Source organism: Lepidochelys kempii, chromosome 14 (genome assembly GCF_965140265.1).
Source record: "Lepidochelys kempii isolate rLepKem1 chromosome 14, rLepKem1.hap2, whole genome shotgun sequence".
Classification (NCBI taxonomy): Eukaryota; Metazoa; Chordata; order Testudines; family Cheloniidae; genus Lepidochelys; species Lepidochelys kempii.
In genome coordinates, this window is record NC_133269.1 from 10,841,652 (window position 1) to 10,858,390 (window position 16,739).

Sequence of the window (16,739 nt, forward strand, 5' to 3'; positions counted from 1 at the left end):
AGGGAATCCACCAGGACAAGGGTTTTCATCTTCTTCTTCTTTCATTCTTAAAAAGGAAATCTCTAGCTTGCTACCAGGATGTGCTCGTTCGTGTTACAAAGCAGCGTCCCGCTGGAATAAAATGGGGTCTGATTTTCAAACATCGGCCAGGGGACTCTCGCTGGCCGCAGCTTGGGGTTTCCATTGTACCACGCAAGGCGCCCCAGGCAGGCTCAGGCTCTGCGGGGAGCCCTTTATGAATCCCCCCCGGCCCAGAGCTTGTGTCGGGCACGAAGGGCGAGCGAGGGCCGCCGCTGCACCTGGCTGCAGCCCCCGCGGAGCCCGGGCGATCCGGCCCCCCGGACAGGCGCTGGACCCAGGCCAGGGTCCCCCCGCCGGGGCAGAGTCTCCGCCTCCACCGCCGCTCCCGCCCTGGCCCAGCGCCGACAGGGGCGGGCCGGCGCCGGCGCTATGGGCGGGGATGGGGCGGAGGGAAGCCCGGGCCGAGGGGCCGGATAAAGCGGCCGCCCCGAGCGCCTGCCCCCCTTACCCGGTGCCGCCGGCTCCGTCTCTCCTGCACACGCCGCTGCCGGCGCTCCGGGCCGCGGGGCTCGCAAGCCAATGAGGGCCCGGACCCCGGCCCTCGCCGCCGCAGGAGCCGCCCGCAGCCCCCCGGCCCGACCCCCCGCCCGCCCGGCGCCCAGGACCCATGCGGCTGCTCCAGGAGAGACTGCGGAGGTGAGCCAGGGGCCGAGCGCCCATCCCCGGGGGGGAGACACCCCCCAGGCGGGACCCGGGGCTCCCCCCGCCCACCCTCCCCGAGTCTGGGCGCCCCTCCTGGGGGTCTGGCACCTGCCTCCCCCACCCCCAAATACTGGAGCCTGGGTGGGGCGAGGGGCCCATTGCTGAAGTCTTGGGGGGGGGGTAAATTCTGGGGCTAGGAACCCCCCCCAGCTGCCTGCAAAGCCCCGCCAGCCTCCCCATGGGCTGCGTCTGTCACTGGGGAGCCAGTCCGGTCCCTCCTGGGGAAGGGCCCTGGGCTGTGCCGGCTGGGAGGAGAGATGAGGAGCCAGCGTGTCTCCAGAGAGGCAATGGATCGCAGGCAGGGATGAGATTTTTTTTTTTCTCATCCCTTTTAAGTGGGTGAAGGGTCACGCATCCGGTGGGATGATTTGCCACAGGTTCATCTTTGGTTGGGCGCCGCCAGCTCTCCCTGCCTGTGCAAGCGCTGGCAGGGGAATTTCCAGCCTATAAATGATCTGTTCTCGTGAATGGCTGGCCATGGGGTCTGTAGAGTATAGGGCGCTTGGGGATTATGATGTCTGGCAGTTTGTTTTGGCCGCTTTATGATGGAGAGCGGTTGGTGGGAGGAGAAGGGTTGGCAAGGGACAAGCAAAGAGTGCTGTCTTTTGTGTTCTGATGTGGTTGAGGAGCCTTAAATATATGGGGATATTTTCAATCCATGCAGGCTTCTTTAGAGGTCTCTTAGAGAAACAGGGAGGGTGAGGTAATATCTTTTACTGGATCGACATCTGTTGGTGAGAGAGACAAGTTGTTGAGCCCCCACTAGTCGCTTATACCTGAAGAAGATATAGGGTGGCTCAAAATCTTGTATCTCTCACCAACAGACGTTGGTCCAAGAAAAGAAATAGCCTCATCCTCATTGTGTCTCTAATATCCTGGGACCAGCACAGGTACAATGACACTGCATACAACAATGAGATGTCCCTTAGCAGACAGAATTAGAATGCTGGCCTCATTCCTAGTTCTTGTCCCCTCCCTTCCAAAAATGGGTCAGTTCAAGGAACAATAGAACCCGGGTACTTACATAAGTATTTGGGCTTTCAGGTGCTTCATTATTCTAACATCAGGTACAGTGAAGATGAAGTTTTGAATGACCGTGAGCCTCCCAAGTGAGTAGGACCTCTGGTGTATTTTCCCCCGCAAGGAGGTACACCGTCTCAGTCTCTTGCAAAATTAAATAGCTTTTTACTTTTGAGTAAGAAAACCAAAAGGCAAAGATTGAAAGATCAAACAAATAAAACCTAAAGTACACATGAGGGGAAAGATTCATTTGAGCTTGTCTACATTGCCCAATGCCTGTTTTGATATACTTGTTTTGTTCCGCCCCCCAGCTCAGACGTGTGCTGCAGCATTACATGAGGGTCGTCTGTTCTTTCCCGGCTGCTCCACGTTGTTTTCTTCTCATTTTGAGCTCTGCCACCTTAACATGCCTTTACTTCGCAATTTCCAGAAATCTAGGGATACTGAGGCGCATGTCGTAATGAATTTTAGATTAGGCTATAGGGAACTATAAAACAGCAGGCCTCTATTTTTATAATGGAGATTGTGAGCATAGTGTGGGCTTGGATTAACTTTCAGCATTTGCATATTTCAAGAAGACTCTGCGGCCATGTTATGTTGGCTTCGGAGTTCATACCACTTGTGAATGGTGTTATTTCTTTAATCTAATGTTGAATGTGACAAATGAAAGCAATCTAATTCTGTGCTGACACATGATTTGAAGCATTTTGAATTCTATTGCCTCTAAAATAATTCTGTGTAGTAGTCGATAACATCTCAAGCAGTTATCAATGCTGATTAATTATGCTTTAAAACAATGTGGTGGTTTTATTTTGTGAAGGGTTTTCATTTATTCTCTTTATTCTGGGAAAGGATGGAGAGAAGTAGACATAGCTGCCCGGTAGACTATGAACATCGAGCTTGATGCAGAACTGATTTTTTTTTTAAATGTAAAAATTGTATTTAATACCTTTTTATTTAGAGAAAAATAAAACCATGAATGGAACAATGGAAGTTACTTTTCCTTACCCCTCTTGGGTTGTCTAGTGACTCTTTGGTTCCTTATACCTATTACCTTCGTATCTAAATGTGGAATTCCATTTAATCCATTCCCCTGCTAATGCTGTTTTTTTCCTGCCAGTGTATTTTCTCATACTCTGTCAATCATGGATTTATTTTCTTTTATAAAAGGCCATTCAGATCTCCTACTTGGGTTTTCCAGTTATACAAGAACAGAAGGGCACCAAGTAAAACAAAAAGGCAACACATTTAAAATGGATGAAAGGAAATACGTGATGCTTAAAGTAACTTAGTGTATGAAACTAAATACTGCAAAATATTGACCATTGTGTGAATAACGGCATACACAGTTAATTCACTAAGATGAGAACTACAAGGGCTATCTATTCATGTTTCATAGCTTACATTGATCACTAGATGAAGTCAAGAATATATTGCAAAATGGGCAGGTTTCTTGTGGATGTTTTTCTTACTACAGTTTTGGATGTAACCCAGTGTTCAACACAATATTGAGTGTACAATTAGATGGGCCATTGGTCTGATTACAGAAAAAATAAAAATGAATCATGAAGTAGTGTCTTAGCTACAACAGCGCTCATACTGTCTTCCAAACTCATTGTGGTTCATGGTACAGTTAAAATAAATAAATAAATAAATAAATCTTTCCCTTAACATAGGACTATTTAATTCTGTATAATTCACCTACCATCACAATGTACATGGCAGTCTTATGGGAAATGAACAAGAATTTACATTAAAAACTTTACATCAGTTCTGTCCTTTTACTAATCTAATAGGTTACTCTGTTTTTTATTTAAAAGACTGTCAGATACTTTAGGCCCAAAGTTCAAGTGATTTAAACATGCACGTGTGTGTATGAAAACCTTAAGATGAAGACGTTAGTATGAATTGCACAAGCCACTTGCCCCCAGTTCATTACTTTCCCTGTCTGTAAAATGAAGATGCTTGCCCTCATGTAGGATTCTGCATTGAAGATGTAAAGGACTTGGTTTGCCTTTGGTCCAAGGCCATTTTAGTTTGACGAATACTTCATTTTAAAGCTTGGTTGCATTCAAACATAGTTTATACATATTGTAATGCTTTCATATTGCCTTGATTGATACAGTTGACTGGTAACATATCTAAGGGAGTCTCATGTCAAAATTGATTTCCTTCAGCCGCGCTAACTGGGGGAAGCTTCCCTAGCCCAATCTGCACAGTGTCTGTTTCTAATTAGCATTAGTAGTCCATTACTTTCATAAACAGTAAAGTCTAGTACACCAAAAAATCAAGAAAACCAGGAACTCTGTGTCTTTTTCCTAACTGGGCTGTAAAATCCCTACAATAGCAGTTAGCGTTGATCATATAAACATGGTACAAATTCTCTCCTGCAACTCCTTTTGAAGTCCATGTGTTTACCTGATGGACTTGAATGACTTGGGCTTGGTCTATGCTACAAAGTTAAGTCAACGTAAGCTGCCTAGTTGCATGTCTACATTTGAATTTTGTCTCTAGCCAATGTAAACACCCTGTTACACTGTCTTCTCGAACAGCGCTGAGCTATGATAAGTGTACTGAGATCTGTGCAGTATCAGTGTAGATGCTGTGTGAGTTATGTCGACCATAACAGTCCGCCAGCAGCTGCCCTGCGACGCCTGACACTGACCGCTCTGGTCACAATTGTGAACTCCGCTTCCCAAGGGTCCGCAGACAGCAGAAGCCACGCGCCCCCTCCCCCCCCCGCCTTAAAAACCCTTCAGCATTTTGAAATACCTTTTCCTGATTGCCCGGCTTGGTGAGCCCAGCTAGCAGCTTGGGTGCAACTGACCGCACTGTCTACACGCTCTAGATATGCTGTTGCCTGGCGTAGATGGGAGATAATGGATTTCCTGGGCTCATTGGGAAAAGAGGCCGTGCAGGCACAGTTATGCAGCAGTCATAGAAATATCATCATCTGCGAGCAGATTGCACAGGGGATGTGGGTGAAGGGGAACAACAGAGCCGTGTGATGGTGAAGGAACAACAGCAGGCATACTGGGAGGCCGGCAATCAATCCAGTGCTGAGCCACAGACATACCGCTTTTAAAATGACCTGCATGCCATACTTTCTGCGGATGCCCTACCAGCACCCCACAGAGCACCGTGGGTACCTTCAAGGAGCTTGACACACAGACCTCTGGATGAACAGCCAGGAGGAGGAGTAGCAGCAGGAGGAGGAGGATAGGTAACATGTGACCGAGGAGTCCAGCCGTGCTGAAAGCCAGGACCTGTTTGAGACTTCTCCACAGTCCAGGCAGTCATAGAATCATAGAATATCAGGGTTGGAAGGGACCTCAGGAGGTCGTCTAGTCCACCCCCCTGCTCAAAGCAGGACCAATCCCCAACTAAATCATCCCAGCCAGGGCTTTGTCAAGCCTGACCTTAAAAACTTTTAAGGAAGGAGATTCCACTACCTCCCTAGGTAACGCATTCCAGTGTTTCACCACCCTCTTAGTGAAAAAGTTTTTCCTAATATCCAATCTAAACCTCCCCCACTGCAACTTGAGACCATTACTCCTTGTTCTGTCATCTGCTACCACTGAGAATAGTCTAGAACCATCCTCTTTGGAACCACCTCTCAGGTAGTTGAAAGCAGCTATCAAATCCCCCCTCATTCTTCTCTTCTGCAGACTAAACAATCCCAGTTCCCTCAGCCTCTCCTCATAAGTCATGTGTTCCAGACCCCTAATTATTTTTGTTGCCCTCCGCTGCACGTTTTCCAATTTATCCATATCCTTCTTATGGTGTGGGGCCCAAAACTGGACACAGTACTCCAGATGAGGCCTCACCAATGTCGAATAGAGGGGAACGATCACGTCCCTCGATCTGCTGGCAATGCCCCTACTTATACATTCTAAAATGCCACTGGCCTTCTTGGCAACAAGGGCACACTGTTGACTCATATCTAGCTTCTCGTCCACTGTAACCCCTAGGTCCTTTTCTGCAGAACTGCTGCCTAGCCATTCGGTCCCTAGTCTGTAGCGGTGCATGGGATTCTTCTGTCCTAAGTGCAGGACTCTGCACTGGTCCTTGTTGAACCTCATCAGATTTCTTTTGGCCCAGTCCTCTAATTTGTCTAGGCCCCTCTGTATCCTATCCCTACCCACCAGCATATCTACCTCTCCTCCCAGTTTAGTGTCATCTGCAAACTTGCTGAGGGTGCAATCCACACCATCCTCCAGATCATTAATGAAGATATTGAACAAAACCAGCCCGAGGACCAACCCTTGGGGCACTCCACTTGATACCGGCTGCCAACTAGACATCGAGCCATTGATCACTACCCATTGAGCCCAACAATCTAGCCAACTTTCTATCCACCGTATTGTCCATTCATCCAGCCCATACTTCTTTAACTTGCTGGCAAGAATACTGTGGAGACCTTGTCAAAAGCTTTGCTAAAGTCAAGGAACAACACGTCCACTGCTTTCCCCTCATCCACAGAACCAGTTATCTTGTCATAGAAGGCAATTAGATTAGTCAGGCATGACTTGCCCTTCGTGAATCCATGCTGACTGTTCCTGATCACTTTCCTCTCCTCTAAGTACTTCAGAATTGATTCCTTGAGGACCTGCTCCATGATTTTCCAGGGACTGAGGTGAGGCTGTCTAGCCTGTAGTTCCCAGGATCCTCCTTCTTCCCTTTTCTAAAGATGGGCACTACATTAGCCTTTTTCCAGTCGTCCGGGACCTCCCCTGATTGCCATGAGTTTTCAAAGATAATGGCCAATGGCTCTGCAATCACATCCGCCAACTCCTTTAGCACTCTCGGATGCAGCGCATCTGGCCCCATGGACTTGTGCTCGTCCAGCTTTTCTAAATAGTCCCGAACCACTTCTTTCTCCACAGAGGGCTGGTCACCTCCTCCCCATGCTGTGCTGCCCAGTGCAGCAGTCTGGGACCTGACCTTGTTCGTGAAGACAGAGGCAAAAAAAGCATTGAGTACATTAGCTTTTTCCACATCCTCTGTCACTAGGTTGCCTCCCTCATTCAGTAAGGGGCCCGCACTTTCCAGTCAAGCACAGGGGAGCCTGCTGCAGGGTAAGTGTGTGAATGCATTTCCCAGTACAGTGGAGTCGCATCTTACACAGGGGTTAGGTTCTAAAGTCAGCGTGTAAGGCGAAAATCGCCTATAGTCAAAATTACCCTTGAAAATCCCTTAAATCGCCCATAAAGTACAGTATACACTCCATCACGTTAAGATTGGGATCAGCATCCATAGTGCTACTTATCCGTGAGAACATAAGCCTTGTGTATGTGGCCTTGAAACAGCGAATCACGCCTTGGTCGAGAGGATGGAGGTGGTATTAGTGCGGGGGAGCAAGACCACTTCAACGTCATCCTGCGCAAACCGGAGTGCCGCAGGGTGGCCAGGACCATTGTCTATGACCAGCAACACTTTAAAGTCCAGTCCTTTCTCTCCGAGGTACCACTTGGCCTCTGGAATAAAACACAGGGGAGCCAATCCAGAAATAATGCTGGTGTCACCCAAGCCTTTTTATTTGGTTGCCAGAACACAGGCAGGATATTTTTTGTTCTTGCCTTTTAGGGCACGGGGATTTGCAGCCCTGTCAAGCAAACCCGGCTTCATTAAATGCCCAGCCGCATTGCCAGAAAACAACACAGTCACACGGTCTTTAGCTGCTTTGAAGCCAGGGGCTTGTCTTTCTGATTTTGAAGTGTAAGTGCGGTTGGGCATTTTTTTCCAGACAAGCCCAGTCTCGTCGGCATTAAAAACTTGTTCTGCAAGATAGCCCTTTTCTTCTGTGATTTTCTTTAATTGTTCGGGGTAGGCTTTTGCTGCCTCTTCGCTGGCAGATGCAGCTTCACCAGTAGTCTGCACGTTTTTGAGGTTGAAGCAGTTCCTAAAACTGTTAAGCCAACCTTGGCTGGCTTTGAATTCCTTCTCCTCAGAAGGCTCTCCCTCTTCGGCGGGAGGTTTGAACAGCACGTAGAGGCTAGGAGCCTTTTCTCTCAATGTGTTGCCATCGACAGACACACTTTTACGGTTCATGTCTTCCAGCCGTAAGTTTAAAGCCTTTTCAGTCTTCACTAAAGTCTTATCATGCACCTGGCTCGTCACCTTAGCAGTTATTGGAGCACTTGATGCCACGGCTTGACGAATTTCTCTCTCTCGAATCTTGATGGCACGGATGCTAGATTCGTTGCGGCCATATTTACATGCCACATTGGAGACCGACATGCCGTCTCTCGATAAGTCCAACACAGCCAGTTTTTCCTCCAGCGTTGGAACAGATCGCTGTTTCTTCGGTTGAGCACCAGATGAGGTAGTTGGCTTGTGTTTAGGGGCCATGTTGTACGAAAAATACATACAGTATCTTTAAACTCTAGAATCACACTCAGCGTGGCAAGATGCTCACGCTATGAGAGGCACGCGGGAACCAAGACCGACTGAGGGAACAGCAGATTCACATCTCCCATCTCACGCTCACTCTGGGGCATAGGCTCATTGAGTGGAATAGTGGGCGGAATCACCCACACTATTTACAGTTATCTTGTTGTTGTTTTTCTTTTTCTTTTTTTTTTTCCGAGCACATATAGTTGAATTCGCGTAAGTTAAATAAGTGTATGATGCGACTCACCTGTACAATTTTTAAATGTACTGATGGTGCCTGGCCCCAATATAGCAGGACCAATCTATTGACTTATTAATTTACTCATGCTAGGCGAGGTAGTGGTACAACAAAAAGAGGTAGTGATCTGCTTTTCATTCCCCACTAGAGATAGGCAGAGGGTAGGGGACCTGTGGAGTAGTTTGTTTAGGTACAAACGGATGTCCTTTGGATCGTCCTGAGAGACCTTGATGGAACATTCATGGAGGCACTCTGCAAACCTCTCCTGCAGGTTGCTAGGTTTCTATTTCTTCCTCTGTGGTAGGACACATTCCCACTCCACTCTGCGATCACTTTAGCAGGCGTCGTTGGAGTTGACAGCTAGCAGCATATAGGCCCTGGTGGTTTTGGGTCACCATCTGCAGCTGTGCTCTGTGCCTATTGTTACCCTCGGGAGAGAGTTCAGCTAAAGTCACCACTGCCTGTGGAAAATAGTGGCCGTATTTACTGCCATTGCCCTATACTTCGTATTGTTTCATGCAACCAAACAATTCCCTCCTCATTTCTCTTCCCCCTGCCTCTGGCAGGCCACACTCACGCTGGCTGGAATTAGAGGGTGGGGCTGTGCCCAAGCATGCTGAAGTGTCAATAAGTGTGTCTTGTTTAAAACATTAGGGCAGCAATGGAAGGGAGTTCTGAAACTAAACGTAAACTTTCCGTTTTGACTATACTTACAATGATACCTTTGTCTGTGTTAGCTGTAGCTGCTGCCATTGTGGCCTTCAGGGGTCCCCCTCCCTATCTGTGGAGTGCTTGAGCTAGATAAGGAAGAGAAAGAAGAGACTCTGTGGAGAAGGAAAGAGTGGACAGGAGAAAGGCCCATCAGGAAAAGGAGAGGCAGATGCACCAGGACATAGTGAGGCTTCTTCAGCACAAAACACAGATGCTGCAAACTCTGGTGGACCTGCAGGATCAACCAGCCTGGACTTGCCTCTCTTTTCAGTGAATGGGAGGTGCTAAAATGGAGTTCTCATACACCCCCCTGCGCTCCAATGTTCCACATGGCATTAGGGCTGCGTCCCTACCCCTGCCACTCCACACTGGGAGACAGTAAGGACAACCACAGTTTCACATCCTGGCCTGTGGGAGCCATGATTATTGTCTGTGTAGCTGAAATGGAGATGAACGTTCTTTATCTGTGTTTAATTTTTTGTTCCTTTTAATTTAATTTAAAAAAATGTTTGTGGGTTTTTTTAATTGCATATAATTTCTATGCACTGGCTTTGGTACCCAATAAAATCTGTTTCTGAGAACATAATGTATCTTTTATTAATTCGCAACATAATGCTTAGCATAACTGAAAGCACCCACTATTTGTTATTGTACAGGGCAACAGAACTCATGGGATCAGTAACAAACACTGTAATTACAAAGGTACAACAAGCACCACAAAATGGAACACTTGAATAACATCAGCTGCCATGGTGAATTTTCCAACTCCAAAATGATTTCCCATGTATCAGCAGCAATCCAACATTGCAGGCTTCTCCAGTGTGATTGCCATTCACTTCTCAACTGTCCGTGCCCCTCTTATTCTGGTGTCCCTGTGCTGGAGGGCCGGGGTAAGCTCAGCACACAGATCCAGGAATGTGGCCGTTCACAACTTGAAAGTTCTGCAGCCACTACTTGTCAACCCAAACCTGCATTATGATTCAATCCTACCAGTGAAGACTTGTTTCTCAGGTCCAGAAGCCACACTCAATCATCTGTAGCTGTTTCAGGAACACCACCAGCAACCTTGAATTGGTTTTTGCTAAGTCCCACAGCAGGCTGTCCTCCATGAAATTATCACATTGCTCGCAGCTGTGGTTCTTTTTGTGGCTCTGCAAACACTAGAGGATAGTGCATTCTGTGTTTGCAACACTCATGACAGTTGTGCAGAGCTATGCAGACTCCCTGCTTCTGTAAGAGATGGAGGACTGTGACTGGTACTGCATGGGTTTGTGGGATTTTTACAGACGGCACAAATGTTATGGGATAGAAATGGCATAATGGGATGGAGACAGTTGCATGATCAGAACTTGACCCTTCACTCCCAGACCCCCTTGCGTGACTCATTTCTGTCCCACCATGCAGTGCCTGAATTTCCCAAAAGAGGCTGCACAATGGTTTGTAGCACACTGGGATATCGGCCCATGGTGCACAACATTGTGTATCAACACAAGCGCTCCTGGTGAGTATGTGCAGGAACTCAGTAGGGACGTGCACAAGCCATATCTTAACTGCGGTGGCTTTACACTGGCATAACTTGCGTGAACCAAAGTTTTGTAGCATAGACATGCCCTCGGTGTATATGACTTCTGTGCTCTGCAGTAACTAGGCCCCCTGGGTCTAGTTAACAAAACAACCTTAACACTAATGATACCCCTTTATGTGTGTGTGTGTCTAAGCAGAGCCCCAGTGCCCTATACTGGAAACTGTTTGTTTTACAGTCTTCTCTATATTGGCTCTAATAATGAAAGAACTAATATAAGAACCGTGTATCTTTACTGTTCAAGAGTCTTACACTGGAAAACATTTACTGGATTGTCTCTTGGTGTAACAGATAACTAAAACTAGCTGGGTTTTCTTGGAAGCTATTACTGTGCACTCCTTGGTGATTTTCATCTGCCTGGCATATTCATTACTTTTATTTTGAGGTTTTTATTTATATTTTGAAGTCTAATCGTTCAGCTTAAGGCTATGCCTACACTGCATTTTTGTCAGTAAAATGTTCGTGGCTCGTTGGTGTGAAAAAAACCACACCCCTGACCAACAAAAGTTTTTCTGACGAAAAGCACCAGTGTGGAGAGCGCTATGTCGACGGGGGATGCTCTCCTGCCGACAAAGCTACCGCCCCTCGTTTGGGGAATGGGGGAGGAGTTATTTTGTTGGTAGCAGAGCTCTCTCTCCTGCCGACAAAGAGCGGTTACGCTGCGTACCTTACAGCGGCACTGCTGTAGCAGTGTTGCTGTAAGGTGCACGGTGTAGACATAGCCTAAGAAAGTTTCTCCTAAGTATAAATTTGTAGATTCAAATCTCCCAACCCTGACTTTTTAACATACAACTTAGTCTGAATAAATGGCCCATTATCTCTAAGATTGGGTTAGCAGGAAAACCAGTATCATGATCATCTTTGCAACATTCATGATTTTAGGTAACAAAAACCAGCCGCATTCCCACAGGAGAAGCAGAGCAGTCTTGTGCATGAGGTTTCCAGCCCCAACTGGCTTAAGGAACAGGCATCTCAAGGTCACCTTGAACATGGCATATTGGGTCAGGAATATCTATCTGTCTCAGTGCTACAGTATAGGTTTAACTTTTACATACAGGAATAGTTGTCTGAGCTTGTCTTTCACAGTAGATGTCAAAACCACATGTTCGTTTTTGAGGAGTATGTAATCTTTAAAAGTAACCTGTTCTCTCTTTAGCCCAGTTTCTTCCTACATGAACCAGAATAAATAGCCGAACTTTCTCAGCACATAATGAAACTTGTGACAAGGCAACAAACTCACAGGTCAAGGTTGGATAATTATGAGCACTTCACGGGGGCACAAAAAAAAAAAAGCCATATATGTCACAATAAAATTGCTGCAGAGCAAGACCTGTCTTGCATGACCACTTAAGGGACCAACAAACTAGTTGTTTAAGAAATGCAGTTATCAATGTAGAGCATACCTGTACTTCGTACAGTTGTAAATGCTTGTGGATACAAGACAGACGGTTGCCCAATAAGTAAGTGACCACATGTCACTGCACTTTGATGGGAGTTGGAGGAGATTCTTGTCATGAAGGGAAGTGGCTGACCTGCATATGTTCTAAAAACATTAGCTCTAGATACTAGATAAAAAAACGAGACTCTTTCCCATTAATTCCTTCTTAATTATACAAAATTATTATTATTAAACAAAATTATACTAGCTGCTGTACTTGCCTATTGTTCCTTATTTCACCATTTTCTTCAAATTAGCTTTACACTAACATTTGATTTGTGTATTTCTTGGAGTATTTTTTATTATGTTTGATAAGTGTAAAGAAACACTTGTAAATGTTGGTCTTCTTGGAAATCTAGAATGGGAGTCAGCGTGACCTAGTAATTATTGTGGTGTCACTGAGGTATGATCCTTTTTCACAAAGGAGGCATGAGGGTGTGTGACACCTAAAAGATGATAGGTGATACAGTGCTTTGAAATCGTCCCATTAAAGGCACAATAGAAGTGCAAATTTTTAGAACCTTTCCCAGATCCAAAGGGGAGCTCTCATGTTTATTATCCCCAAACACCTTTGTTTCCCTTGATGTTTAAACAAAGCGTTTGTAGACAAACTAGGATCTCTGTCACTATATGGATGAACCCCTCCCTAAAAACACAATCCTGTGGGACAATCATCCATGGTAGAAAAAGGGCAGGGCTCAGTTCACATTTAGTAGCTCAGTAATGCTGCTCTTCCAGTAAGATTCTTGCTAACATGCACTGAAATTCTCTACTGTGCTGTCAATGTGTTAACCAAGTAGAAATCTTCAAACGAGCTTCTAGAATCTTGTCTAAAGAAACAGACTCCATGTTTGTGAAGATTTCCAAACTTGGAGGCCAGTTCTACAATAAGGCTTTTAGCCAGTGTAATTATGTTGGTTAGGGGTGTGATTCTTTACAACACATTCATACCAGCAGGAAGCATTAATATAGATGCAGTTTATACCAGCAAAAAAGTTGTTTGCTGGTATAGCTGATTTCATTTGGGAAACTAGTATAAGCTATACTGACAAATGAACTCTTTTGCTGCTATAAGGTGTCTCCCCACTGGTATAAGCAATACCAGGCTAGTCTCCATTGGTGTATGATATACCAGCCAACCCTCTTGGAGAGGGGGGCCTTAGTGAAAGTCTGTATCTAACCCAGTCCTGTTAAAGTCATTTAAGTCCTTAGAGGATCTGGCAATGCAGTCTCCTGTGTAGATGATGATCTTTCTTTTCGTTTAGATATAAAACTATAATTTAATTTAAACTTGTGCTGCAATAGGGTATCCCATTAACCATCTTAAACTTTCTCTTGTAAATCATGAATAGTTTGGTTGTTTTGAAGTAGTTAACATTCCAAATCTTGAAATGCACAAAGCTTTAAAGTTTACTCTCAAGATATAATTATCCCTTTTATTTCTACGTATAATAAGGCCTCAAAGGTACCAGTGTGGTCCATGGAGAAATTTTGTAAAATCATCCCAGATGTAATCAATGGGAAGATGTCTCCTGTGGTTTTGAATCCACTTAATTGTGCAGGAGTAATCTAATCGTGAACACTAGAATAACCTAACAGGTGTTTTATTTTTAACGATTTTCCCAACTTGGAAAGAAAACTGAGTGAACTGTTGGGCTAACTGTAGACGACTTTCAGATAATATTTAACCGTTGTTGACTAAATAAAGATAAGCACCTAGCATTAATTCCATTTTCCAAATGTCCTGGAAATCTGTTAACCTCTGATTACAATCCTTCTGTTGTCTTAGAGACTAAGAACAGGTGTAAGTCTGCTAAATTCCTCATTGTTTTAGGATTTAGTGTAGTTGTGAACATTTACAATTTGCACTGCAATTAGGCATAAATGTTCAGTATTCACTGGTGTGTGAATAATCATTACACTTTTGTCATGCCTCTGCAGGGAACTCAGAAAATGCAATTTAATGTAGAGATTGTATTTGTTAGTGGAACAGTTTAGAAGGGGAGTTTTATTTTGATATCTTGCTCAATTTATCAGTCTTTGCAGGATTCCTTATTTATCAGTTTAGTTTACATGAATAAAAAACATTGGCACCCACAGTATCAATGTTAACTTGCTCTGATTGCCAGTTAGGAACGGATCAAAATATTTGTCACTATTTTCTGTTTCACAAATAGGACTCTATATTTGGTCAAAAGAATTCGCTTCCAAATGCCACAACTTCAGCTGCTTAAGATTGGCCTGGTCTGACGTCACAGGACACTAAGTGGATGGTATTAAAATAGGACTCTTTGTTTTTCTTGTTAGGTTTCTTAAAAGTTCTTGCAGTATAAACAAGACTTATGTTATAAAGCAGTTCTGAGCTCTGAACACATAAGCCCCTGTTGGGGTGGGGGGCGGGGAGCCTGTGAATTCATGATTCTGTTCCCTGCTGGGTACCAGTGAAAATCTATGAGAAACCCATTTGGGTGTTGCTGGTTACTGGTACAAAATGATCTACTTGGAATAATTACTACTAACTATTATTATTATTTATTATTTGTGTTACTGTAGTGCCTAGGGGACCTATACGAGAACCCCACTGTGCTAGGTACTGAACAAAAAGATGATCCCTGTCCCAAGGGACTTACAGTGTAAGTATAAGACAAGAGACGGATATAGACAGACAGGAGAGTAAGTTAGTAATGCTTTTCTTCTTGGGCATTAAATTTCCCTATTTGTGTATAGCTTTAAAAAAAGGTTTTAAAATGATACAGGGAATATTTGCATATTGGTTCTGGTCTTGTTGCCCATGTCTGCAGTTTTATGTGACACAGGGTTTTCTAGGTTTCAGAGTAGCAGCCGTGTTAGTCTGTATTCACAAAAAGAAAAGGAGTACTAGTGGCACCTTAGAGACTAGCTGTTCTCAGAAGAATATAGCTTATGTTGGCAAGTTTGTCTAACATTCTCCTAAGTTTTCTCATTTGATTCTACTCACGAGCCTCTTGTGATTGACTCTTGGTTCAAGCAGAATTAAAATGCATTATTTATTTTAGATTTATACTCCCATCCACTTCAAAAGGACTACCTATTCTTGCTCTATGCAATCCTTGGGAATTCCTAAATATACAATAGAATATTTGCCACAACTTGGTGAAATGGTATCTAGATGTATGTTGGCATTCAGATCACAGTGGTTTCAGTGTCAGTCTTAAGCAGACAGAAGTTGGTGTATAGTCTTAAAGGAAAAGTCTTTAGAAATGGGTTCATTGGCCTTATTAGGATGCCTATATAGAGATCTAGCGCTACAAAAATACAACTCCTTCTTGGTATTCAAAACTATGTGTACATTGTAATATAGATGCAATTTTTGACTTTTAAAATAATGCCTATCGCTCTAGAGCTAGCAAAATATTATTTTAATTGCTTGGTGCTGAAACATGTAGTGCAGCAAGGAAGGACAAGTTGAACATCTCCATTATCTAGACTGTCTAAAAAATGGTATAAATTGCCATGTTTTAGACACCAGTTGGGAATGATTTATTTTAGTGTCCTAATGCCACATTTTGCTTAGAAGTTAGACTGGAAAAAATAAGGTGAAAAATTTTCCTCAGAACTAGATGAACAGTAGTTCATGAACAGTGTGAACTTTGACATCCCCTTTGGCTCTCACTTTTCTGAAGCTACTTCTCAAGTAACATGCTTTTTGGGAAAAGTTGAGAGAGTTCAGCCCTGCTCCTCCTTCCCCTAATCTAATCTTAATTTGGAATAAACCCAGTTTTCCTCCAGGATCTTCTGAATACTATGGGTCCATATGGCCTGGGGAAGAGATTGTGGTGAAACCGTCATTCAAAAAAGAAAAAAAGTCTTAGCCCTGGTCTACATGGGGGGTGGGGTGGGCGGAGAGGGTGTAGATCTAAGTGAATAACGTAGCTGAAGTCGACGTACTTAGATCGATTTTACCGTGGTGTCTCCACCACGGCGAGTCGACTGTTGCTGCTTCCCCTTCCACTCTGCCCGCACCTCTTGTGGCGCTGGAGTACAGGAGTCGACAGGAGAGCGCTCGGGGGGTCAATTTATCACGTCTAGACTAGACGAAATAAATTGATCCCTGCTGGATATATCGTTGCCCGCCGATCAGGCGGGTAGTGAAGACATACACTTAGACTTGGATGGCAGACCCAAAGTTTTGATCTTAGCTAAAACACTAGGTTAAAAGACTAGGCACACTCGAGGCAAATGCTGAGGCCCCTTACAGGAACAGAAACACCAGTATCTCAGCTGTCCTAATCCAAAGGGTTAGTCTCCTGTATCTACATAGAATTAGAGAAAACTGTTACAACTTTAGATAAAAGAAATCTTGGTTACAGGATTACTCCTATTTTAACATGTATTCCCTTGAGTCGTGGCCATTCCTCAGAGCCGCCACATCATGTGTATGTTTAAAGAAAACAGAAAAGAAACAGTAAATTTTTCCCATGGCTTGTTTAAATAAAAAGGTCTGATCTTGCATACAACTACTACTAAATTAAGTGTTCCCCATGTGTAGGGGATTGGTCTTCTATAGACTGAGACACAGAAAAAAATTATTTAAT

At 44.5% G+C, this 16,739-nt stretch overlaps 1 protein-coding gene across 5 annotated transcripts in view; it reads left to right on the forward strand.

The window, feature by feature from the left end:
• Window positions 1–454: 454 nt before the first annotated feature.
• The window catches only part of MMD (monocyte to macrophage differentiation associated), a 29,784-nt gene continuing 13,499 nt past the window's right edge, over window positions 455–16,739 (forward strand). The window contains exons 1-2 of one of the 5 annotated variants that reach the window (XM_073310715.1): window positions 455–717; window positions 14,719–14,798. In XM_073310715.1, coding sequence (XP_073166816.1) covers window positions 601–717; window positions 14,719–14,798 — 197 coding nt within the window. In that variant the 5' untranslated portion in view covers window positions 455–600. Of the gene's footprint in view, window positions 718–1,827; window positions 1,893–14,347; window positions 14,439–14,718; window positions 14,799–16,739 lie in introns of those variants that run through there. The other 4 variants (XM_073310714.1, XM_073310713.1, XM_073310716.1 and 1 more) reach the window with 4 other exon arrangements.